General features: G+C 36.2%; 2 protein-coding genes across 3 annotated transcripts in view; one reads left to right on the forward strand and one right to left on the reverse strand.

Moving 5' to 3' along the window:
• The first annotated feature begins 39 nt into the window (after positions 1–39).
• Positions 40–23,845, forward strand: TUBE1 (tubulin epsilon 1). Of its 2 annotated transcripts, XM_065911516.1 has the most exons (13): positions 40–145; positions 241–314; positions 1,372–1,424; positions 4,086–4,143; positions 8,925–9,040; positions 10,183–10,304; positions 13,430–13,617; positions 13,826–14,001; positions 15,589–15,729; positions 19,347–19,487; positions 20,114–20,288; positions 20,648–22,340; positions 23,566–23,845. In XM_065911516.1, exons 1-12 carry the CDS (start codon positions 121–123, stop codon positions 20,804–20,806), a joined length of 1,428 nt encoding a protein of 475 aa, XP_065767588.1. In that variant the 5' UTR covers positions 40–120; the 3' UTR covers positions 20,807–22,340; positions 23,566–23,845. The 2 variants fall into 2 exon arrangements, with proteins under 2 accessions (XP_065767588.1, XP_065767589.1); XM_065911517.1 differs by lacking the exon at positions 20,114–20,288.
• The window catches only part of CCN6 (cellular communication network factor 6), a 15,239-nt gene continuing 11,574 nt past the window's right edge, over positions 22,217–25,881 (reverse strand). The window contains exons 4-5 of the mRNA XM_065911518.1: positions 23,493–23,686; positions 22,217–22,498 (exon numbers count right to left, since the gene is read on the reverse strand). Of these exons, the coding sequence (XP_065767590.1) occupies positions 22,217–22,498; positions 23,493–23,686 (476 nt within the window). The remainder of the gene's footprint in view (positions 22,499–23,492; positions 23,687–25,881) is intronic.

A 25,881-nucleotide genomic window follows, 5' to 3' on the forward strand; every position in this document is an offset into this window, starting at 1 on the left:
GCGACTTGCGGCAGCGGAGTGACTTACGGCCGCCCCGCCTCCTTGGAGAGCGCCCGTTGGTGGGCGCGGAATACGGAGGCTGGCGCGGGCTCGGGTGCTGCGGGCTGGCCGTGCCGAAGCATGACCCAGTCGGTGGTCGTACAGGGTGAGCCTCCTTGGGAGGATGGGAACCCATTCGCCGCCGAGGCGAGTGGCCCTTTTTCCCGCCTAATGTCTGTTCTCTTTCCTTCCTGGGCACAGTGGGCCAGTGCGGAAACCAGATCGGCTGCTGCTTCTGGGATCTGGCGCTAAGAGAGCACGCCGCCGTCAACAAGGTACTGCTAACCCTAACTCCCCACCCGCACCCCAGATCGTCACTGAGGCTCTTCCGAAAAATAAGCAAAAATCACCCTCTGTGAGCTCTTGTCTGGTCACTATTTTTATATGAGGTCTTCTTGGTAGAGGGCAAACTGGTTTTTGTTTTTGTTTTTAAATTTTATTGAAGTACAGTTGATTTGGGGGCTTCCTTGGTGGCTCTGCGGTGAGGAATCCGCCTGTCAATGCAGGAGACGGGGGTTAAATTCCTGGGTCAGGAAGATTACTTGGAGTAGGAAATGGCAACACACTCCAGTATTGTTGGTGGTTCCCAGGTGGCGCTAGTGGTAAAGAACCCACCTGCCAATGCAGATGTAAGAGACCCTAGGAATCCCGTGGACAGGCGAGTCTGGCGGGCGACAGTCCATGAGGTCGCAAAAGAGTGGGACCCGACTTAGCAACTAAAAGAACAACATGGTTGATTTACAATGTCGTGGTTATTTATTCTGCACAGCAAAGTGACTCAAACTTATGGACAAACATTAAGGACAAATTTAAGTCGGCGTTAGACACACAACAGTCTTAAGGAACACTGGCCAGAGACCTCTTTGTCAGGGCTCTTGTGAGGAGCAATGATATAGCATATGTGAAAGTTGTTCAGTTGCTAAGCCGTGTCCAACTCTGTGACCCCATGGACTGCAGCAGGCCAGTCTGCATTAGTAGGTAACCGTGTGTGGTACTGTAATCCTTAATTTAACCAGTTAGTTTTTTTAAATGATTGCCAAGAATCCAAGGAAAGCTTTCATTTGATGCACCTGTTCTACAATTCTGTGAGGACATCATTCTTCAGTACCACCAGCTGAATTTAATCCATAGATCTCACGACATTTCCTCTTCTCTAGATTGGAAGAATGAATCCAAGCATTTTATGATTATTTGCTTTTTTTATTGTAGCTGTATGCCAGCCTTTAAAGTATGGTGGGATAATTAAATTAATAATCCTTAAATTAAAAAGACTTAATTTGGAAAAGAGGCTAAATGTAATCAAACACCAATACATGTATTTTTTCTTTTTAGAAAGGGATTTATGATGAGGCAATAAGCAGCTTCTTTAGAAATGTGGATACCAGGTAAGATGGGGTTAAAGTTTATCACATAGCATAATGATTATTTTTATGTCAGCAGTTTGTGGTAAAATTTTTGAAAGGACAATGACAGTTGATAGCTGTAAAGAAGTTGTCCATCTTTTTGTTTGTTTTTCTCATTATTGAAAACGTATTCTCTTGTCATTAATATTCTCATATTATTCAGCAGAGCAGGACTACGTTTCCTTCTATTCCTTTATATCAAGAAATAAAAAGAACCTTTAATGTACATTCAACTTGACCTTGAGATAAAATTTCACTAAAAGGAATGCTGAAAATTTCCCTGAGAGTATCTTGTTAATGCATTCAATAATGGCTAACTTTTGAAAGAAAACTGTACTGTTTACATTCCTGTGATATTACTTGTGGCCAGGAGTGTTTGCTCTACAAATAGAATGTGCTAAAAAGAAACAAAGCAGATGTTGTCAGATTAGTTTTGTTAATTTAATAAAGGGTATATGTAAATACAGAGCTTCCCAGGTAGCTCAGTGGTAAAGAACTCAATGCAGGAGACGCTGGTTGTATTCCTGGGTCAGGAAGATTCCCTGGAAATGGCAACCCACTCCAGTATTCTTGTCTGGGAAATCCCATGGACAAAGGAGCCTGGTGGGCTACAGTCCATGGGATTGCAAAAGAGTTGGACACGACTTAGCGACTAAACAACAACCACAAATATGTAAGTATATATCTTTTACCTGAAAGAGTAATATTTTGTTCAGAGTATTTTTTCTAAGCATTTAATATTAAGTCATGAAGTTCATGCATTCTCAAAATGCTTAATGAAACTAAATCTGCTGGACTTGAACTGAAAAATAAATGGTTTATGTGAGTTTTAACCTAATAAAAATTTCAGTTCTACTTTGAAATAGTTGGTTGTATATCTGAGGCAGTTATCTCCCAGAAAAGGCTAGGTAGGCCCCACTTTTTGGTGAATTTCAGATTTTGATCCTCAGGCTTGCAAACTCAGAAACTTCATTGACACCTTGAGAATGGGTCCCGTGCTCTCCAGTACAGGCAGAAAACCAAACTAAGATGGGAGATTAAAAAGCAGAAAGTCAATGTAGTCATGGACAACAGGAACTATAACTCAAGACTAGATACTTATTATCTTTCAAAGGCACATTCTGTTCTGTAAGAAATCTATCAGGAAATCTAAGTAATAGAAGGTTGCTTAATGACCATGGAATCAGACCAAAGTAAGTTAGATATATTACTTAACTTAATGACTGGTGTTATTTATCTTTATTAATGTGGAGACATCTGTCACATAGACTAGGTTTCCTCTTGTTTGTACACTATAATATCTTCTCCCTTAAATACTATTAAGAGTCAAATTTCGCCTTTGCAGTACTTCCTTGTAGGTAGTATTCTAACTAAATTCGTACTCCCATTCCCTCTGTAGTATTCTTTTCATTGTTGTATAGTTGAGACTCAGCCTCAAAGCCATTCTCTCTTAATAAGGTGATTTTACATAACTATAGTCTCATCTCTTTGGTTTGTTTTATAGTTTAACCTGAGAGCATTCTTATTTCCCTAGTATCAAGTTTGAAAAAAGGGCCTTGGCATCTTGCTCTTCTTTCCATGCGCTATGAATACATGCAGCATCTATTCCACAAAGTAGTACAAAATTTCTTTTTCAAGAACAGGACCACATCTTTTTATATACTTCTTTATCTATTTGAGGAAATTATCATACCTTTTTAATAGCATGATAGGAATATACCTATACCAAGGGTTGCCAAGCCTTTCCTATAAAGGACCAGATGGTAAATATTTTAGGTTTTGCAGACCATAAAGCCCATGCCACATCTCGTTTAGTCTGCTCTGATAGCATGAATGCAGGTATAGATAGAACATAAACAAATGATGTGACTTTATTCCAGTAAAACTTGTTTTCACAAGTAGCTGGTCAGTGCTGGCCTGAGGACTATATTTTATCAAACCTGACCTCTGGCATCATCTATACTCAACGCAGCTTTCCTTCGTATATTCTGTCTTGTAAACTATTTGGTGACTTATCTTCAACATGATATACTAGAAACAGCCTTAGATACTCAATAGTATATAACTGATAGTTAGTTGATGTGTGTTTGGCTGCAACAGGAAGCCTCACTAATGGTGGCTTAAACAGTAGATGTATCCAGTTATGTCACATTCAAAGAAAACTGGAAATCGGATGATCTCTGTCTGGAGAATTGCCCTAAAGACCAAGATACTGTCATATTGTTTCATGTGTTGGTTTTTTGACCTCGTGTTTTTTTGCTTGTAACTATAAAATGACAGTTTCCACTGCCAGGAATCCCATCCATGTTCATGTTCAAAATAGGAAAAAGGACCAGCTACATCTGGTCATTTTTATCAGGAAGCTTCCCAGAATAACTCCTTTTTACCTCACTACCCAGAACTAGATTTCGTGGCCAGCCCAAACTGCAGAAAAAAACAGGGAAATAATTTCCTTGCTCTTTCAGCCTGATGGGAGATGAGTAAGGAGGATGCAGGTTAAGAATGGCTTCTTTGTTGCCTTTTGTGTCTGCCTCTCTTGACCTATAAGTAGCTTTACTCTACAGATGGAAGTTAACCTTATTATCTAATAGGATTATTACCCATGGGCTATCTTATGACCTTTTCTCATGTTTTATCTTTCAGAGTGGTTGGTGATGGTGGCAGTATTTCCAAAGGGAAAATTTGTTCTTTAAAAGCACGTGTAAGTTGTATACACTTGGATTCTTATATTGCATGTGTTTTTAAAATAACTGTACATCTGTAACTATCATTAGAATAAAATTTTACTTTAACTTCTCAACTTTTAAAAAAGTATTTGCTAAGCCACATTTAATATAAATATGATTAAGCAGATATTTGTGTCTCCATGAAACTTCAGGGGAAAAATTTTGTGCTTAAAGTAAAAACGCTGCATATTTAGCATTTTTTGCCTAATATTTTAGGCGAAATATATGTCTAGATAAATAATAAAAGCCACCCTAACTCTAAGCCTGAAATACATTCTCAGTCAGTTCAGTTGCTCAGTCATGTCTGACTCTTTGCGACCCCTTGGACTGCATGCAGCATGCCAGGCTTCCCTGTCCATCACTGACTCCTGGAGCTTGCTCAAACTCATGTCCATCAAGTTGGTGATGCCATCCAACCATCTCATCCCCTGCTGTTCCCTTCTAGTGCCTCCAGTCTGCCCCAGCATCAGGATCTTTTCCAATGAGTCCCTTCTTCACATCAGGTGGCCAAAGTAGTGGAGCTTCAGCTTCAGCATCAGTCCTTCAATGAATACTTAGGACTGATTTCCTTTACAATTGACTGGTTTGATCTTGCAGTCCAAGGGTCTCTCAAGAGTATTCTCCAACACCACAGTTCAAAACCATCAATTCTTCAGCAATCAGCTTTCTTTATGGTCCAGCTCTCACATCCATACATGACTACTGGAAAAACCACAGCTTTGACTAGATGGCCTTTGTTGGCAAAGTAATGTCTCTGCTTTTTAATATGCTGTCTAGGTTGGCCATAGCTTTTCTTCCAAGGGAGCAGGTGTCTTAATTTCATGGCTACAGTCACCATATGCAGTGATTTTGAAGCCCAAGAAAATAAAGCCTGTCACTGTTTCCATTGTTTCCCCATCTATTTGCCATGAAGTGATGGGACCTGATGCCATGATCTTCGTTTTTTGAATGTTGAGTTTTAAGCTAGCTTTTTAACTCTCCTCTTTCAACTTCATCAACAGGCTCTTTAGTTCCTCTGTGCTTTCTGTCATAAGGGTGGTGTCATCTGCATATCTGAGGTTACTGATATTTCTCCCAGCAATCTTGATTCCAGCTTGTGCTTCATCAAGCCTGGCATTTTGCATGATGTACTCTGCATATAAATTAAATAAGTAGGGTGACAATATACAGCCTTGACGTACCCCTTTCCTGATTTGGAACCAGTCCATTGTTCCATGTCTGGTTCTAACTGTTGCTTCTTGACCTGCATACAGGTTTCTCAGGAGGCAGGTAAGGTGGTCTGGTATTCCCATCTCTTTCAGAATTTTCCACAGTTTATTGTGATCCACACATTCAAAGGCTTTAGTGTAGCCAATGAAGCAGAAATAAATGTTTTTCTGGAATTCTCTTGCTTTTTCGATGATCCAGCAGATGTTGGCAATTTGATCTTTGGTTCCTCTGCCTTTTCTAAATCCAGCTTGAACATCTGAAAGTTCACAGTTCATGTACTGTTGAAGCCTGGCTTGGAGAATTTTGAACATTACTTTACTAGCATGTGAGACGAGTACAGTTGTGCAGTAACTTGAACATTCTTTGGCATTGCCTTTCTTTGGGATTGGAATGAAAACTGACCTTTTCCAGTCCTGTGGCCACTGCTGAGTTTTCCAAATTTGCTGGTATATTGAGCATCATCTTTTAGGAGTTGAAATAGCTTAGCTGGAATTCCATCTACTAGCTTTGTTCGTAGTGATGTTTCCTAAGGCCCACTTGACTTCACATTCCAGGATGTCTGGCTCTGGCCGTAGGTGAGTGATCACACTATCGTGTTATCTGGATAATTAGGATCTTTTTTGAATAGTTCTGTGTATTTTTGTTGCCTCTTCTTAATATCTTCTGCTTCTGGTAGGTCCATACCATTTCTGTGCTTTATTGTGACCATCTTTGCATGAAATGTTCCCTTGGTATCTGATTTTCTTGAAGAGATCTCTAGTCTTTCCCATTCTATTGTTTTCCTCTATTTCTTTGCACTGATCACTGAGGAAGGCTTTCTTATCTCTCCTTGCTATTCTTTCGAACTTTGCATTCAGATGGATATATCTTTCGTTTTCTCCCTTGCCTTTCACTTTTCTTCTTTCCTCAACTATTTGTAAGACCTCCCCAGACAACCATTTTGCGTTTTTGCATTTCTTTTTCTTGGGGATGATTTTGATCACTGCTTCCTGTGCAGTGTTACAAACCTCCATCCATGGTTCTTCAGGCACTCTGTCAGATCTAATCCCTTGAATCTATTTGTCACTTCCACTGTATAATTGTAAGGGGTTTAGGTCATACCTGAATGGTCTAATGGTTTTCCCTACTTTTCAGGTTAAGTCTGATGTTTGCAATAAGGAGTTCATGATCTGAGCCACAGTCAGCCCCCAGTCTTGATTTTACTGACTGTATAGAGCTTCCCCCTCTTTGGCTGCAAAGAATATCATCAATCTGCTCTCAGTATTGACCATCTGGTTATGTCCATGAGTAGAGTCATCTCTTATGTTGTGGAAGAGGGTGATTACTAGTCATAGTAAACACTGTGTTCTCTTGGCAAAACTGTTAACCTTTGCCCTGCTTCCTTTTGTACTCCAAGGCCAAACTTGCCTGTTACTCCAAGTATCTCTTGACTTCCTACTTTTGCTTTCCAGCCCCCTATGTGACTTCCATCACCAGATATATCCACTACTGGGTGTTGATTTCACTTTGGCTCAGCCTCTTCATTCTTTCTGCAGCTGTTTCTCCACTCTTCTCCAGTAGTCTGTTGGGCACCTGCCTACCTGGGGAGCTCATCTTTCAGTGTCTTTTTGCCTTTTCATACTCTTCATGGGGTTCTCAAGGCAAGAATACTGAAGTGGTTTGCCATTCCCTTGTCCAAAATACATTCTCCTGGAGGTTAATTTTCATTTGAATATGGTGAAAATTTTCTTTTCATCATAGATATTGCTCCCAGGACAAAGCATGGATTCAACCATATTGTCGTGAATACATACCATAACCATGTAAAAACTCCTGAACAAAAATACTTCTAGTCAATAGCTTGTGTTTAGTCTCAAGCTAATTCTAACAACACTTCTCTTCTGTGTTTGTGTCTCTACAACAAACTGCTTTTTACAGCTGTTGATCAGTAATATTTGATTATGACAAAAATAAAGGTAGTTTAGATGATATGGAAATAATTGAGATGATAAGGATCGGACCTGGAGGAGTGGCTAAAAGAGTAGAGAACAGTAGTGTTGTGGTACCTGGGTACCATCTCCTTGTGTTTAGGAGACCATGTGCTTATTAGGATAATTGATTAACCTAATTAGAATAATTGATTAACCTTTGGTATAGTTCATGCCTTAGGGAGTATGTTAGTCCCTACCAGATCTTACTCAGAGTGAAGAAATGTTGACTTTTCCTAGTCCACTCCCAGTTTGAGCTCCTTCCCACCACCATACCAGTGAGCGGGTTGGGAAATGGAGGAAACACTGTTGGGAGACGGTAAATCAGCATGCTTCTGTAGCCTTTGACTTTTTTCCTAGAAAGTTTTCTTCCATTTCTCCTTAGTAGTCTTGGTATCATGTGGATCACTGAAGAGTCTAAACTTTAAAAGATAACTTGGTAGTTGGGTTCCTCCATTGTGTCCAATATCTTAGGTTAACAGGCAAACACTCAGAATTTGGTAAATCCTGTATTACAATTAGGGAAAGCTGAAAGGCCTGATAGTTATCACCAGGTAGCTCTGGAATAAAATAATAAACATCAAATCTTAGAGGCCGTGACTCCAGACCTAGGCTGACTAAGTTAGGAATCCAGAATAATTCCTTCCAATTGTCATTAACTTCCAAGGGAGAAACAAAGGTCTGATATGACAAAGGAAAGATTCAAAAAGTTATAGACTGTTAGACTTTAAGGCTAAGTGACTATGAAAATGGTGATTCTTTCAAAACTGACTTCAGGAGGTTCTCATTTTCTTTTTAGTAATAGATGTTGTCTCCCATCTCAGTAAAGCTTGTGGCATTTATGAGTTTGTGAATTTTTACTGTGAATTACTGGCAGGGAGGGATACTGTCGTCGTCTTTGACATCTGTCCAGTACCTTGGCTTTGCACATATAAGTAGTTTACTGATTTGAATTGGACAGTTTTCAGCTGTGATTTCATCAAGAGTAGCATGGTTGTACCTAGCAAGCTAATATGTTAATGCACCCTACATTCATTGAGAATTTTTTCTGGTTAATGTTACCATCTAGACTTCTGAGACTTTGTTCTCAAGAAATGTATAGTCACATAGGCACATAAATCAGACATGGCTGAGTGACTTTTACTATAGCTATTCTTACTTTCCCCTGGAGAAGGAAATGGCAACCCACTCCAGTATTCTGGCCTGGAAAATTTTATGGACAGAGGAGCCTGATGGGCTACAGTTCATGGGGTCACAAAGAGTCGGACACGACTAAGCAGCTAACACTAGGCATATGCATAAAAGAATTGTTAGAAAACCAGAGAGAATCATTCAGTTCCCTTTTTTCCTTCTTATTCTTTGGGTAAAGTTTCAGAATCCATCTTTTCATTGGATTCCACTTTTGGAGCAGAGTGAAATTAATTTTTTAATTTTTGTAACAGATTCTATATAAAAGAGTCAAATATTTGATCTGGTTTAAATTATAAAAAGAACAATGTAACTATAAGCTCAAAAATTATTTTTATTTATAGAGTGACTAAAGAAAAACATGCTGATTACATTTCATTTCTCTTTCTCAGGCTGTCTTGATTGACATGGAGGAAGGGGTAGTAAATGAAATTCTTCAGGGACGTTTGAGAGATGTATTTGATAGTAAGCAGCTCATCACTGATATTTCTGGCTCAGGGAATAATTGGTGAGATTATGCCAAATGTAAAAATTAAATGTCATCTGAAAACCATGAGGAATCTTTGTTTCATTCTGTTGGGTCCTACTGACATGAAAGCAAGATGTAATTTGCCACACCTAACACTAGGCCTTTCAGCCATCATCTTTTCCTTCATAGATGATAGTGTTTCACAATGCTTGGAAGCTATCTGCATCCTAATTGTCTGTCTCTCTCTCTCTCTCTCTTTTTTTTTTTTAAAGAAAAAGATGAATCATGAAAAATTCATTTACTAAATTTCTCCTTGTAATTTGATTCTTTGTAAATGCTAGGTAGTGACAAAAGTTGCAAGTATAAACTGTTCTCTTACCTCTTACTATAGGTAATAGTAAAGACTCTATCAAAGTTTTCCCATCAGTCAGATTTAATGGGAAATGGTGATACAGATACTGAGATGCAAGCCAGACCAGTGTCCCAGCATATATAACTTATTCTGTAACTTTTGAGTTACACCTGACCACATGTTGTATGAAAGTTATTCTTACATATCAGTTCACCATAATAATACTTGAGAATCTGGGCAACCAAAAAGGCTTGCAGAGCCTCATGAATATTAGTAGATGAAATGTGTGGCATTTCATCTAGTACTAACATGGTGTGACCAATGTTTTTCTCATATTTTAAGCCTAAGGTCCATTTAGAATTTTTTATTTTTCATATCTTTCTAGTTGACCACAATCTGCTTTTTAATACATAACATACACCACAGTCAGAGATTAAAGATGAGGGAAGAAAGTCTATGTAACTAAAAGCTCATTTTGTTGTGTTTACACCTTAAAAGAAGATAAATTTTAAAAACTGTAGTTTAATATCCATTGATAGTGAACTATCTTACCAGGTTACTTGTGGATTATATTTATAAATATATATGTGTGTGTGTGTGTGTGTGTGTGTGTGTGTGTGTGTGTGTGTGTGTGTATGTGTATTTGCTCAATTTTCTACCAAGTATCTTTAAGATTATATAATATGATTTATTGATATTAAACAGGAATAGAATTTACTTAAAACAGTAAAAATACCTTTTCAAGTTTATAGTCTTTTAAGTCAGAAATAATAAAATCTTGAAATAATAAATGCAAAATTTTTTTTTTAATCTGTATTCTTTTTTCTAGGGCAGTGGGTCACAAAGTGTTTGGCAGTCTTTATCAGGAGAAGATTTTAGAGAAACTCAGAAAGTCAGCAGAGCACTGTGATTGTTTGCAGTGTTTTTTTGTAATACATTCCATGGGAGGAGGTAAAATTATTCAATCATTTGTCTATTACAGTGTGAAAATGCAAGTGGGTATTCATTTTGTCAACATAAGTCTTGTTTTCAGGCCTTTACTTTAAAAAGATAGAACTGTTAATTAAGAGTGTGTTTATGAGTGCATGTACACAACAGCTTTTTATCTTAAACTTTTGTCAAATTGTGTCACTCTGACCATTTTTTACAAACTTAAACGCATTTAAAGAGCCAATAGAACTGAATCTGAAAAAACTCTTCTTCTGTCTTTAGTGGAAGGTAGATTTCAGCATGGAGAAGGCAATGGCACCCCACTCCAGTACTCTTGCCTGCAAAATCCCATGGACGGAGGAGCCTGGTGGGCTGCAGTCCATGGGGTCACTAAGAGTCAGGCACAACTGAGCGACTTCACTTTCACTTTTCACTTTCATGCATTGGAGAAGGAAATGGCAACCCACTCCAGTGTTCTTGCCTGGAGAATCCCGGGGACGGAGGAGCCTAGTGGGCTGCAATCTATGGGGTCACACAGAGTCGGACATGACTGAAGCGACTTAGCAGCAGCAGCAGATTTTAGTATAAGCTTTTTGGGAACGCTGCCTTTCTCCTAAGAGTTTTCTTGTGTGGTTCTGCATCCTAACTAGAGCTAAGTATTTGTACATATTCATAGATGTGCTTGCAAAAGAATATCAGTACCCTTTCTTTAACCACCTTCAGTCCTTTCTTGTGTTCAGTAGGAGAAATAAGTAAAAGAAATCCTCTTAGGCAATTCCTTTAAATCATTCCTTACATGGTAATTAACCACCTTAACCTAGAATAAATGATCTGCATTGCTTTCTTTCCCAGGGAAACTTGTACTTTGCAAGTGAAGTATTTTGCTCCTCTATTCCATGAAGTAGAAACTGATCATAATTTGCTAATTTCAAAAGAGAATTAGCCTATTTTAAAAGAAAAATTTGCCACACTTTTTTCCTCCAAGCTGAGATTAAGATTGTTATATTCAGGAAGTTATGTACAATTGACTTTATTATTCAATATGATAGTATTTGAAAATTAAATTGCAGTGTAACCAAGCCTTTAGAAGGCCATCATAATCATTAAATTGAGAAACTGGTTTTCTTTGTACTGACATAATTAACCTGCAGATTTTGAGTAAGTTTTCCAAAAAATACCAGTTTGATTTATAGTTCTTTATGGTACCTTTTTGTATCCCTTTATTACTCAGAACCTCAGTAGATTATACTTTATTCATAGTTCACTGAAAATGACAAATATACTTGAAACAATATTGAAGATTAAAAATGAAGTTTTTTCCCACATCTAATCCTTAATCTCTCTCCTCACAGATAATCAAGTTTCCAATGTCTCTCCTTCCAGATATTTTCTTTGCACATTTTTTGTGTTTTTACATAAACAAGATCATGCAACACATATTACTCTATCATGTTTTCACCTTAAATTGTTTCTGAACATTTTTCAATATTAGCCCACAATATCCAATTGTGTAAATATGTAATAATTTTTAAAGTCAGTTCCTCATTGATGGATGTCAAATTATTCATGGTTTTTAGTTACCACATAAAAATCCCCAGCGAACATTTGGTATCTGCATCTTTGTTCGTTTGTGCCACAATAGCTGTAAGCAATATTCCTAGATAGGAAAGTGGGACCAAAGTTTGTTGGTACCTTTTAAGTTTTGTTTGATACTACTAAATAACCTTCCCACAATACTGCACCAGTCTGTATTAGCAGCAATTTAAAAGAGTTTATTTCCCCACACTGTCACCAACACTGTGTATTATGAGACATTAATACATTCAAAATTATTATGTGTTAATTTGCACTTTTAATTAGATGAAAGGTTGAGCATCTTTACATCTGTTTGCAATTTGGTTTATTTTATTATTTGGTTTATTATAATAATTATAATTATTGCAATTTCTGTCCTTAGCTCATTTTTCCATTGCATTATTCATGTTTTTTACTGTTGATTTGTAACTCTCTTTATTAAAGAAATTTAGTCCTCCATCATATGTTTTGAAGATTTTTTTCTTAGTTTGCTTTTTTTTTCATATATATGGAGAGAAATTTTATTTTTAATGGAATCAAATCTGTCTTTTTCTGTAATGGCTTTGGTTTTTTATAATGCTTAGAAAGTCCTTATTAAGGACTCTTTTTAACCCAAAAAAATCTGTCACTTTCATCTAATATTTTTAATTTCATAACCTTTTAATATTCACATGGGGTTAGAGCATTGGCTTTTAAACTTTTCTTTCATCAGTATAGCAAGAAGTACGTTTTATATCACAGCCCAGCACACACACACACAAACATGCACAAACTAAAACAGAAGATTATTTACCCATACTATATGTGACTTACTATTATTTCTTTTGTTTCATTAAAGAAAAGAGAATACTAGTCATAATCTTATAAATTAGGTTTATAACCCACTAACGGTTCACAAGCCATACTTTGAAAACCACCAGGATAAAGGATTCCAGTTTTCTCTCTTTAAGTTTTAAGTTCTTAAAAATATCTGAATTTGTGTAAATAGAACTCTGGGTGTCAGAGAGTTAACCTGGATGGAATTCCTAGAGTTTCTGCTTTTAGACAGATAGTAAAAAGCTTTCCTGTTTTTAAATTATGTAAATTATAGTTGGTTATGCTTAACTTTAAACCATTTTAACTCTGCGTTTTAAGTTGTTTCGTGCCATGATACAGTTCATCATTAAGATTATGTAGGTGCTACACCAAAGATGTCAAGATAATTTGGTTTTCTTAAGTTGCTTAACATCAAGTGTAGTCTGAATACTGTTTTAGGTGAATTTTTTACTCTTGGATAGGTTCTCTTGACATTCTATAGATATAATTTAAATGTAGAAAAGTGTGAAGAGTAGAAAGGTCTCTAATCATCATAGCCAGACCCAGAGATTGAATTCATGACTTCAAGTCTCACTACCTGTATTGTCATTTATTTATCTGAAATTAATTAGTTAATATATGTATAATCACAGATATGAGTTGAAAATTGTCTTTAATAAATATTTTTACCAAAAATACCCCACAGAAATCCAGGTTCTTTACAATTACATTCTGAACCATTTATGTTGTTTTCTTTCTGAAATCTTAATCCTCAGGAACAGGATCTGGACTTGGCACATTTCTTTTAAAGGTACTCGAGGATGAATTCCCAGAAGTATATAGATTCGTGACTTCAATTTATCCTTCTGGTGAGGATGATGTCATAACCTCACCTTACAATAGCATCTTGGCAATGAAGGAACTTAATGAGCATGCAGACTGTGTTTTGCCCATTGACAACCAAGTAAGAAATGGGATTGTAATTTATGGACATATTGTGTATACATTCAGTCTTGTGTCTTGCTTGTGTGTTTATGTGAAACAGTCTCCTCTTTTCAGCCTTTCCATCTAAGAGAAAAAATAAATTTAAATTCATTTTTTTTTGTAGAAGAATTGTCATCTATGTCTTCTCTTCTTAATTAGCTTCTTTCCCAATATTTTTCCCTTAAAAGTCTTTATTTGACATCATTAGCAAAATTGACCTCATGGTGAATTCTGGAAAGTTGGGTGCAGCTATAAAGCCAAAGAGTCTGGTTACCTCAAGTACTGGAGTTTTCAAAAAGCGGCAGGAGAAACCTTTCGATGCAATGAACAACGTTGTGGCCAATTTGCTGCTCAACTTAACGAGGTAATTCTGTTCACAGTGTGCCTCGGGGCAGTTTAAAAACTGCACTGTGCTTTTTTTTTTTTTTAGTATTTTTTTTTCAGTTATTTTTATTAGTTGGATAAGGAAGCTGTGGTACATATACACCATGGAATATTACTCAGCCGTTAAAAAGAATTCATTTGAATCAGTTCTAATGAGATGGATGAAACTGGGGCCCATTATACAGAGTGAAGTAAGCCAGAAAGATAAAGAACATTACAGCATACTAACACATGTATATGGAATTTAGAAAGATGGTAATGATAACTCTATATGCAAAACAGAAAAAGAGACACAGATGTACAGAACAGACTTTTGGACTCTGTGGGAGAAGGAGAGGGTGGGAAGTTTCGAAAAAACTGCACTGTGCTTTTGATGATGTTTCGCAGTAGCATTTTTTAGTTAGTCTGAGTTGTAGAAACTTTTTTAAAAATTTTATTTAAAAAATTTTAGTTTGTCTAGTATTTTCAGATCTTTGAATGATAGATCAGAATTTTATTTTCACTGACTCCGGAGCAGCATTTTCCCCAAGCACATTCCATGAAATATTCAGTTCAGTTCCATCGCTCAGTCGTGTCCAACTCTTTGCGACCCCATGAATCGCAGCACGCCAGGCCTCCCTGTCCATCACCAACTCCTGGAGTTTACTCAGACTCATGCCCATTGAGTCTGTGATGCCATCCAGTCATCTCATCCTCTGCCGTCCCCTTCTCCTCCTGTCCCCAATCCCTCCCAGCATCAGGGTCTTTTCCCAATTAAAAGACGCTTACTCCTTGGAAGGAAAGTTATGACCAACCTAGATAGCATATTAAAAAGCAGAGACATTACTTTGCCAACAAAGGTCCGTCTGGTCAAGGCTATGGTTTTTCCAGTGGTCATGTGTGGATGTGAGAGTTGGACTGTGAAGAAAGCTGAGCACTGAAAAATTGATGCTTTTGAACTGTGGTGTTGGGGAAGACTCTTGAGAGTCCCTTGGACTGCAAGGAGATCCAACCAGTCCATGAAATATTAATAGGTATTAAATGATAAAAGGTTTTGTGGGAGATATACTTGAGAAACACTTTGGTTAGACAAAAGCCAACTTTTTTTTCTTTTCCTTTCTGTAAATTAACCTTTTAAATCAGCTGATCTGTAACTTTATTAGCTGGTCCAAAATATTTCTTTTACTTTGATCTAAAAGATTGCTTTGGCATTATTCCAAATTATACCACATATAAGCAAACCCTGGGGGAATTTATTAATAGTAAGATTTATAGAACTAACTATTGAACTATATGTATTTGATTCAATCTGAAGTCTGTTTTAAGTAAAAATTTTACGTATATAATTAACAACTGTGGTCGTGTGTCTGGTTATAATTTAGATAATTCAGAAACAAGAATTGCTGTAGATGTTGTGTTATATTTTAATTATCTTTATACATTATGTTCATGATACTAAATTTCACTAATACAGAAAAAGCATATATTCTCTACTGAAGTACAGTGTACAAAAATAAGAAAGTGCCTGCTGACTAAATCAAGCTACATTAACTTAAATATTTTTCATGTTTTAATGTTAATTTTTTAGCTCTGCCAGGTTTGAAGGATCCCTTAATATGGACCTGAATGAAATTATCATGAATTTAGTTCCTTTTCCTCAACTGCATTATCTTGTTTCAAGCCTAACACCTCTGTATACACTGGCAGATGTTAACATTCCTCCTCGAAGGTAAGATGTAGTAACTATATTTCAATTACTTGAGGATTCAGATTACTTTAAAAACAAACACATTTTTAAGAGATAAGTGTATAATAACTCTAGTTGTTTCTTCATATCATCTTCTTTGTGAAAAGTATATAAAATAGTTGATGACAGCCTTTTTCTATTAAGTGAATGCTGCTTCAATAGTCATTGTTTAAAATAAAAAATAAAAATTTAAAAAATAGAAGTCTTTATAAAAATCTCAATATTGTTTGAAATAAAATCTAATAACTGAATTTTAAAGATATAATTTTTATTGAAAAAGATGTAATGGCTATGAAGTCTGACATACTTAAGTATGAATGCTGACTCTGTCACTTACTCATTACAGGACCTTGGGCAAGAGATGGACTTTTAGTTTTCTCATCTTTAAAAATGAGAGTCAAAGTACCCACCTCATATGTGTTTTGGGTATATTAAATAAGAGTATCTTTTAAAGCTCTTACCACAGTCTAGCACCACAGAAGGCTTACAGATATTGCTCTATTCAGTTCAGTTCAGTCACTCATTCGTCTCCACCTCTTTGCAGCCCCATGGACTTCAGCACGCCAGGCCTCCCTGTCCATCACCAACTCCCAGAGTTGATTCAAACTCATGTCCATTGAGTCTGTGATGCCATCCAACTATCTCATCCTCTGTCGTCCCCTTCTCCTGCCTTCAATATTTCCAAGGATCAGGGTCTTTTCAAATGAGTCAGTTCTTTGCATCAGGTGGCCAAAGGATTGGAGTTTCAGCTTCAGCATCAGTCCTTCCAATGAGTATTTAGGACTGATTCCCTTTAGAATGGACTGGTTGTTTCTCCTTGCAGTCCAAGGGATTCTCAAGAGTCTTCTCCAACACCACAGTTCAAAAGCATCAGTTCTGCGATGCTCAGCTTTCTTTATAGTCCAACTCTCAACATCCATACATGACTACCAGAAAAACCATAGCTTTGACTGGACAGACCTTTGTTGGCAAAGTAATGTCTCTGCTTTTTAATGTACTGTCTAAAGTCTCTCACTGTTTTCATTGTTTCCCCATCTATTTGCCATGAAGTAATGGGACCAGATGCCATGATCTTAGTTTTCTGAATGTTGAGTTTTAAGCCAACTCTTTCACACTCCTCTTTCATTTTCATCAAGAGGCTCTTTAGTTCTTCTTCACTTTCTGCCATGAGAGTGGTGTCATCTGCATATATGAGATTATTGACATTTCTCTCAGCAATCTTAATTCCAGCTTGTCCTTCATCCAGTCCAGCATTTCTCATGATGTACTCTGCATGTAAGTTAAATAAGCAGGGTGACAATATATAGCCTTGACATACTCCTTTCCTGATTTGCTCTATTATAGTTGTTATGTATCATTTCTAGAATACCTTATTTTATAATTTAAGCATAAAAGTTACATCAATTTACTTAACAAAAAATGTAGTTGAAAAATACTTTTAGTATATACAGTGATGATGAACTTGAAAAGGTCACACTGACATTCACAGTTGACAGAGGAAAAAGGTCTTGTCAGACTCTGTTAGAAGAAAGTCAGAAATCCCTGGCAGTCCAGTGGTTAGGGCTCCAAGCTTCCACTGCAGGCAACCTCGGTTCCATCCCCTTTGGGAGAACTAAGATCCCTCATGCCTACTGCACAGCCAAAAAAAAAAAAACAAACTCTTTTAGAAGAAAGTTTGTAAATGATAAAGTGAAAACTAGATTACAGATCTTTTTTTAAGAGTTTAAATTTAGATTTTGCCAACCTAATTCTGTACTGTGGAATGTCACAGTCATATTGATTAAATTTTATTTGAACAAGTAACAGCCAATTATGCCAACTAGTAGGCACAGTCTCTCTGTGTGAGATGCTGATGAGCTTAAGCAACTTGCACAATGTGTTCTATTGAACATGGGAGTCAACCATAAACGTTTGCTTTTATTATCAGCCCAGCATATTAAAAATGAGTATGCTGGTGAAAGATACACCTTCAGCGTGGACACACAGAATGTAAAGTGGTGCAAACTACTTATTGTACAGTAGTGATTATCCAGACATTTAAAGTTAATCCTTAAAAGCTAAAGACATGTAATTTCTAGTTAAGTTCAGCATAATCCTGCTTGGTATATTTTGATTAAAATACCATATCAACATTTAAAATTTTTATTTATATAATTATAATTTGTTGAAGGTTTGTTTTTAATTAAAACATGTTAGGAAAATCTGTAGAGAACTTTAAAAATGTTCGACTCTTAAGAAACTAATCACAGTGTTCTTTCTAGCTTTGTATTCTCCTTACTGCCTCTGCTATACTAGAGATATTTCAAAGGCCGCCGTATCTACATAGAAACATATTTATCCTTGAGCAAATAATAAATTGTTTTAAAATTATACTGTTAAAAGGCATAGTTTTAAAACTTTAAGTGGTCTCCAGCAACTGAGAATGATTTGTGGTTGTGCTTTGTATTAGTAAATGTCATCTAGTCCATTTTTATCAATGAGAGTAGAAAAACATATTGGAATGTGTATATGCTCCTTTAAATTCCTTATTTCTAATATAAATATAAATATCCCAAGAACAATAAATAGCTCCTAGGTAATTGTTAAGTTTTTTGACAAATGGTAAATCAAGAATGAGGTTGCCTGCCTGTTGATTAGTGGTTCTTAACCTTTTCTGGATTAAATGCCCAAAAGCACATACCAAAATTTTGAACACAGTAGAGGAATCGTTAAGTCCCCCAAAGCTCACCATCCACTAAGAGAGTCCTCTGTCCTTCTTACTATAGAAGAATGAGGGTAGAATATAGGCTCCACTAGAGTAGGGGATTTTTGTTGTTCACTGCTGGGTCTCTTGCACCTAGAATGGTGCTTGGCATTTAGTAAATATCTACTGAATGAAATCGCAGCATAGTGCAATTTCTGTGGCTCTTCCTAGACAGTCTGCAGTTTCAACACACAGAGTTCTGGCTAGAGTTATCAAAGCACTTAATCATACTTGTATTGAGTTAAATTAGATTTAAGAATCAGACTGGGGCCATATTAAAGGCCTAGGAGCCTGTATTATTATATAAACTTCATCAGTCACTTTTATCTTCCTCTCTTTAAAGAATAAAGAAGTTAAAAGACTTCATTCACTTAAAAGTATCCATTTTCAGGAATAGTAGTAAGAGAGTTGTGTCTTTTTTAGAGAAGCTAGTATTGTCCTTTGGTAGTTTCCTCTTAATTATTCCTAACTTGTGATATATTTTATAGACAGTAGTCTTAGTAGGTTTTTAATTAGTTTTGATAGTTCTGATATTATGAAGTAGATAAGCATATTGAACTAATAATGACGTAAGTTTTAGACATTAGTACTACATAGAGTTAACTGACGATTTAGTCAACATTTTCTAGCTACCTGAAATCACCAGTATATTGCAGAAGCTTTATCACCCCCTTCAAAATTGCTTGATTTCCTCTCCTCATATTTACCCAGATTGCTTTGAGAAAATGATATCTGAGATTCAGAATATAATTGTGTGTGGTTTATTTACCTATAGATGACTGTCTTTTCGTCTCGTAGTTACAGAGAGAAGGATGATGTGATATTTGTATAAACAGTGACTCTTCCACTGTTGTAGGTTGGATCAGATGTTTGCAGACGCCTTTAGTAAAGACCACCAGCTAATCCGAGCTGACCCCAAACATAATCTCTACCTCGCCTGTGCCCTCATGGTTAGAGGGAATGTACAGATTTCTGATCTTCGCAGAAACATCGAAAGGTTCGATTTTATACTTCTCAAGATAATGTGTTACCTGTACTGTTTGCAATGGTGGAGCGTGTAGTTAAGTAGCATTGTGAACTTCAATTGACGCGGGACCTTGAGCAAGCTGCTTAGCCATTCTGAGCCTTATTTTTCCTCAAATTTAGAAAAGAATAATAGTACAAAGTTGTTAACTATGTTATGCACATTAAATGATGAGATGTTATTTTCTGGAAGTGTTCAGAAAATTTAACTATTGTTGTGTTTATTACCACCACTACTACACTGCTTCTTAGTTTCTTTTAGTATTTGTTGACAGTCTGTTTTTTAGGGAAGTTCCTTTATTGAATTTCAAAGCAAGGAAAATTATAATACCTTTATTTCTTTTCATCCCCAGATTTCTAATGTTAAAGAATGTTTCTAGCTTCTTGAATCACCATTACAGCCAATTTAACATCCTTTAGTTCACTGTCAGACTATACCTTGATACTGCTAGTATTAAAAATCAGATAACCTACATTATAATCTAAGCACTTAGAATGAATGGTACCATTAGTAATGTCCTAGTTTAACTAATGTGGGCGGCCATAATATGGCAGACATTTTAGCACTTTAATTCTTACCTTTGAGCTTTTGCATCTCAGATTAAAACCTTCACTACAGTTTGTCTCCTGGAATCAAGAAGGCTGGAAGACCAGCTTGTGTTCAGTACCTCCCTTGGGCCATTCCCATTCATTATTAGCGTTAGCAAACAACACATGCGTGAAGCCTACCTTCATAGACCTGAGAGAGAGATTCATAAGGCTCTACAAGAAAAAGGTAACCATCAGAGCATCTTTCAGCTGTGTGTTTATTTTGGCTATTTACAGTCCATGGAGTCACAAAGAGTCGCTCATACACAACTGAGCGACTAAGCACACAGAAGGGGTACTATCAAGAATTACACTAATATAAATCAGGCGTGATCCTGTTTGCTGTATCAGTGTATTGATTATAACTGAAGAGGAGAGGCTTACTCACACTCTAAATGAGAAATCTCATGGGTTTATAGGATTTGGGTTCTCATTTCTCTTGTAAAGCTGAGTGAACTATCATTTTAATAAGAATATTTTACATTACAGGATAGTTGTCTGTATTAAATTCCTAAAACTGGTCAGCATTGGTTTTTTTATTTATAGGCTCATCTTCATCACTATCTACAAATTGAAGGGATGGAGGAAAGCTGTTTCACAGAAGCTGTGTCATCTTTATCAGCACTTATACAAGAATATAACCATCTGGATGCCACAAAAAGCATGCCTGTGGAAGATTTACCTAGACTAAACATAGCTATGTGAAAAAGAAACCCCAAAGATAAAACTTCTTTTTAATTTCACATTTTTGCCCCCTTACCTTTCTGTTTCAGAATTTTTGTGATTCAGAAGGCCTACTGTGTTTTTCATATTGGGAAGACTGTCTTTAGAATGGTTTCCACTTAATTACAATTTGTTGATACCGTTGTGTGAAATTAGCTAAGTACTAGTGCCTTAACATCAAACATTTGTCTTCCAAAAAAGTCTTGTTTTCTAAAATTGAGAGAACAGAGCTCAACATTTTACTTTATTTATAGTCTCATATTTAGTCATTTATACAGAGATAATCATGTCTGCAATAAAAAAAATCTTGTATAGATATTTTTATACTTATTTATAATTTGTTTTCATAGTCTGTTTAAATTCTCCTGACTCTTTAAAAGTAAATACAGGAGTAGAACATAATATAAATATTTCTTTTGTAATAACCACTAACTTCAGGAATAGATTTTATTACAATTTAAGGAGGTTTTATTTCTTCTTTGGGTAACCACTTGTTTGCACTCAAAAGAATCACAGTTTACAATTAACTTGTATTTGTATTAAGTTGTTATAAAATGGTTTTTTAATTAAACCAGTTGATTTTGTAATGTCCACATTTTAAAACTCTTTCTTGTTATCAGTTTTGGTTGTCACTATTTATATAGCAAACAGAATATTACTAAGTTTGATACTTTCTTTGAAACTTTGCAGTAAATGTAATAGTCTAGTGAAAGTGTTCCAATTACTATAAATCTCCAGTTTGTCTTCAGCATTAATTTATATTTCAAATTCACTGATGGACTTACCATTTAAGGAAGTAATTTTGAGGAACAGTTTATTTTCAAGCAAAAAAAAATCTGTTGTGTGCTTTCTTTAGTGTTATTTTTTAAATTTATTTCCTTTTCAAAGTAAGTATATTGCTCTTGGTCTTTACCTTGGAAATCAAATTTTTTACAGTTTGGTATAAAAATTTAAATAACTGTCAACAGTGGTCAGAGAAGTTCCATTTTTTCTTCCAAAAGAAATCTTAATTGATATTCAGGATAGAGCAATGGAAATAATAAATATATTTATAGCTTAATCTTACTCCTGTTTGAGATTTAATCTAGAAAATCTTATAGAATAAAATGTTCTCTTGTAAATTGTATAATTTTTCATTTCATGGAATATGTAGATGGAACCAACTATTACATAATTATACATTTTAAGAGCTCCAATTTTAAGGTTTTCATATTTTACATATATTTTTAGGAGAACCTTTTTTAAAGCTTGTAATGCCTTAAATACAATTATCAGAACAGCCAGGCATTCTTACTGTTTTAAACTAATAAGGCAAATTTGCCACCCTCTTAAAACCATTTTAAATTTTGATGTAATGACATGATCAACCTTAACTTCCCATTGTGCTTCATTTTATAGAATCTTGAGCTCAGAAAATATATCTCCTGGATCTCTGCAGTTTCTCTGACATACACAAGATGTAATCCACAGCATCTTCCATTTAAATGACCCTTCATTTGGGCAATCAAATTGAATGGTAATCATTTTAGACTTATTAGGCACACAGCATCTCTTATCCAAGCATATTCCACAGAAAGTGGGTCTATAACTCTGAGTGCTTGAGCATCCAGAAAACACAAATTTTTCAGCTTTGACGGGTTGGAAAGTAGGTTGACACGTTTTTCCTTTGGGGATCTGAAAAGATACATAACATTATAGTTCAGAAAAGTGGTACTTCATAGAATATAGACTATTACACAGACACACAGATATAGTTATTTTTAGGGCATTAATAGTTGCATTTAGTCAGGCCCAGCCCTTTTCGACCTTTAAAATCCCCTCCCACAAGAGGGCTTTGAAGATCCTCCCCGTGCATCCTCCATCATACAGGACCCACTCCCCAGTGCTTTTTGGTGTCTACCTTTGACTTAGTTCCACAATAAATGAAAAGCTTTCTGTTTTGTTTAATATCAAGGGCCAAGACTTAGAGAATTTGCTAACGCAGTTTTGAGTAAATGGGTAGATGAATAAACATCTTAATCCCTTTGAAACTTTCTGATAGGGAATAACCTGGGGATAAGACTGGTTTTATAGCATTTCTAAAAATTAGTCTCAAGACAGTCATCTTGCTTAGTTCCAGAAGTAGGACCAGCTCTAGTTATACCAAGCAACCTTAGAGCGTATATTAATGACATTACAGTCCTTTGGGAAGCAGTAGCTAAGCAAAGCATTCTGGAAATGGTGTGGTTCTCTCTCCAAGCTGGTGATACATAACTTAAGATCAGAACTGCTCTGCTGTTCATATGTTTGTTTCATAATTACAGTGTAGCAACCAAAATCTTCTATTGATGGCTCTGATTCCACTACAGAAAATTAATATAGGAAAAAGAATCTGAAAAAGATCTCCTAAACAATATACATGGTGGGGTACCACAACAAATCGGACTGATTGAGACCCAACTATTACATTGTTAGAATATTCTAGAATCCACAGGTTAACATTTTCTCTCTGCTTGATGAAAATTTTTCCCACAAAGTGCAACCAGGTAGTATTTGCTTTCCTTCAAGATAGGTTGACTCTATGTTTCATGAAGTGGTTTTATGAACAAACACCTCCACAAGACACACATACTCTTTTCAGGAGTCTCAAAATTGAATTATAATGAAGTTAAATATAATTAAACTTTACCTTTACTGTCTTTGATATATTACGGTCACAAGGCTGAATGTAACATAATCTTTTCTCTTTTCTCATTTCACAGTTGCTGTTTTCATTGGTCACCCTGTTAGATATTCCCATCCCACATGTTCTGGAGCAAGGGGTCCACTTTGTTGCTTGCACAAGACATTTTCTTTTCCAAATAAGTGGGAGATTCCTATATGCTAAAATGAAGGGAAGTACATGTACTTAAATATGTATGTACTCATGCAGATAATTTTTAGTCCTGATTTTTAAGCTAATAGTTTACAGATCTGAACTTTATATAATGTAACTCTGAATAAAGTAAGCTTATGGTCTAATTAATTATTCTATTTTGCCTACTCCCCAAATTATCTTTTGACCAAATATTATAGTCCAGTACCTTAGGAATAAAAATGCATTAGCTTTGAGAAACTGAGTAATATACCCATCTCTTTCTGCTTAGTCCATCCCCTGAGTACTAAATAAGCTTATGCTTTGATGGACAGCCACCTTTTCTCTGGTTCTTGGCTTATGCTTGATGTTATTTTCAACAGATGTTGAAACAGACATGAGTAGGATTAGGGAATTCAGGATATTAATCAGACAATGTGATCTTATTATTAAATTTCATGGTTATGTTGAAATCTAAAATACAAAAGTTAAATCTGAGAATTCAGCTATCAATGAGACCAGTTATTTTTTTCACTACTTAAAAATCTAGTCTTTTAGAAGATTCTCTACACTAAATAATCATACACTAAGTCATGAAAAATGTTCCATCTATTTTATTCAGTTTATTTTTTTTTATTCAGTTTAATTGTTACATTCCCTGTGGTATCAGGCCTAACCCTTCCATTGTCTAGACATCATGCCACTTCAGAATGAATGGAAAGCATTTCCTTCAGGTTAATATACATCCTAAAGTGGGTGCTTCAGAAGTAAGGTAGAGATTTGAGTCTGCAATTGAACACAGCAAAATTCTGGCTACATTACTTTAAAATGTCAATTTAAAAAGGACTGTTCCCCATGCCTTCTTGATAGGAAACATCTCACTTGGAAATATGTGCTATCTTTGAATACAATGATACTTTGTACTGTTGTCAGTTTTATTACAGTAGGATCTTGCAACTGCACATAGAACTGAGGGAGAGGAAGCAGAAAAATGGAGATACCTGGAAGGCAGGCAACAGTTTAAAGACATCAGTGCAGGAAGCAGGTTAAAAGCTTGGCGCACATCTGCAATAAATAAAGGTAGTTTAGATTATCGTATTACCAATAATCCCCTTCAGAGTTAAGCCAAGAGCTGCAGTTCAGGAAATTTGCTTAGCATTCATTTAAGGGCAAGAAAACTAGAAGAAATTGTAAAAGTTTAGTGTCTGATGAGCATTGAGTAAAGCATAGAGGCATTAAGTCATTGCATGCTTCCTGCTGTCCAAGCAAAAGCTAGATTCCAACCACAGACTCTGGAATTAACTAAGTTACTAGACAAATAAATCTTAAAGTACGTGTGTGTCCTTGTGCTTCATTTTAAAAGCCGAACTTGTTTAGGCATAAGTACACTTTTAAAGGTAAGCAAGAGATGTTAAACTGAACGTATACTTCCTCTGAAACAAATCTAGGTCTGTGTATTAATAAACAGAGCACTTGAGAGAGTCTAATTTTTTGTAGCAAAGCACTAACCACTAAGAATGATCATCTAACCATGTCCTCCACCAGGTTCCAAGTGAACTCACTGAAGCCAGTCTGACTTCACAAATGAGACCAACTTGTCTTTGATCCAAAGGCCTTTACCTGGGGACAGCTGGTGCTCTAAGGTGGTCTCATCAGGGAGGTTCACACATGGGTCCTAAGAACTTAAGTCACACAGATTAAATGCAGAAAATCAACTGACCTTGTCCATTTGGAAAAAAATAATTTGGCTTATAATTTTAAAATGTTTTAGAGCATTAGTAGTATCATGCTGTTGGAGAAGGCAGTGGCACCCCACTCCAGTACTCTTGCCTGGAAAATCCCATGGACGGAGGAGCCTGGTGGGCTGCAGTCCATGAGGTCGCTAAGTTGGACACAACTGAGCGACTTCACTTTCACTTTTCCTTTCAGGCATTGGAGAAGGAAATGGCACCCCACTCCAGTGTTCTTGCCTGGAGAATCCCAGGGATGGGGGAGCCTAGTGGGCTGCAATCTATGGGGTCACACACAGTCGGACACGACTGAAGCGACTTAGCAGCAGCGACGGCAGTATCATGCTGTTAGCTGAAAAGCCACATATGCTAAGTGCCAATTTGCCATAGCCTGTTAAATTTTTTTGAATTAACGGTCATAATTGGAATCTCAGAGGATGTTCCACCTTTAAGGATTAGGTTTTAAAGATCTAAAACTTATTTCTCTGATTATG

The sequence above is a fragment of the Muntiacus reevesi genome, chromosome 19 (genome assembly GCF_963930625.1).
Source record: "Muntiacus reevesi chromosome 19, mMunRee1.1, whole genome shotgun sequence".
In the NCBI taxonomy this organism is placed as follows: domain Eukaryota; kingdom Metazoa; phylum Chordata; class Mammalia; order Artiodactyla; family Cervidae; genus Muntiacus; species Muntiacus reevesi.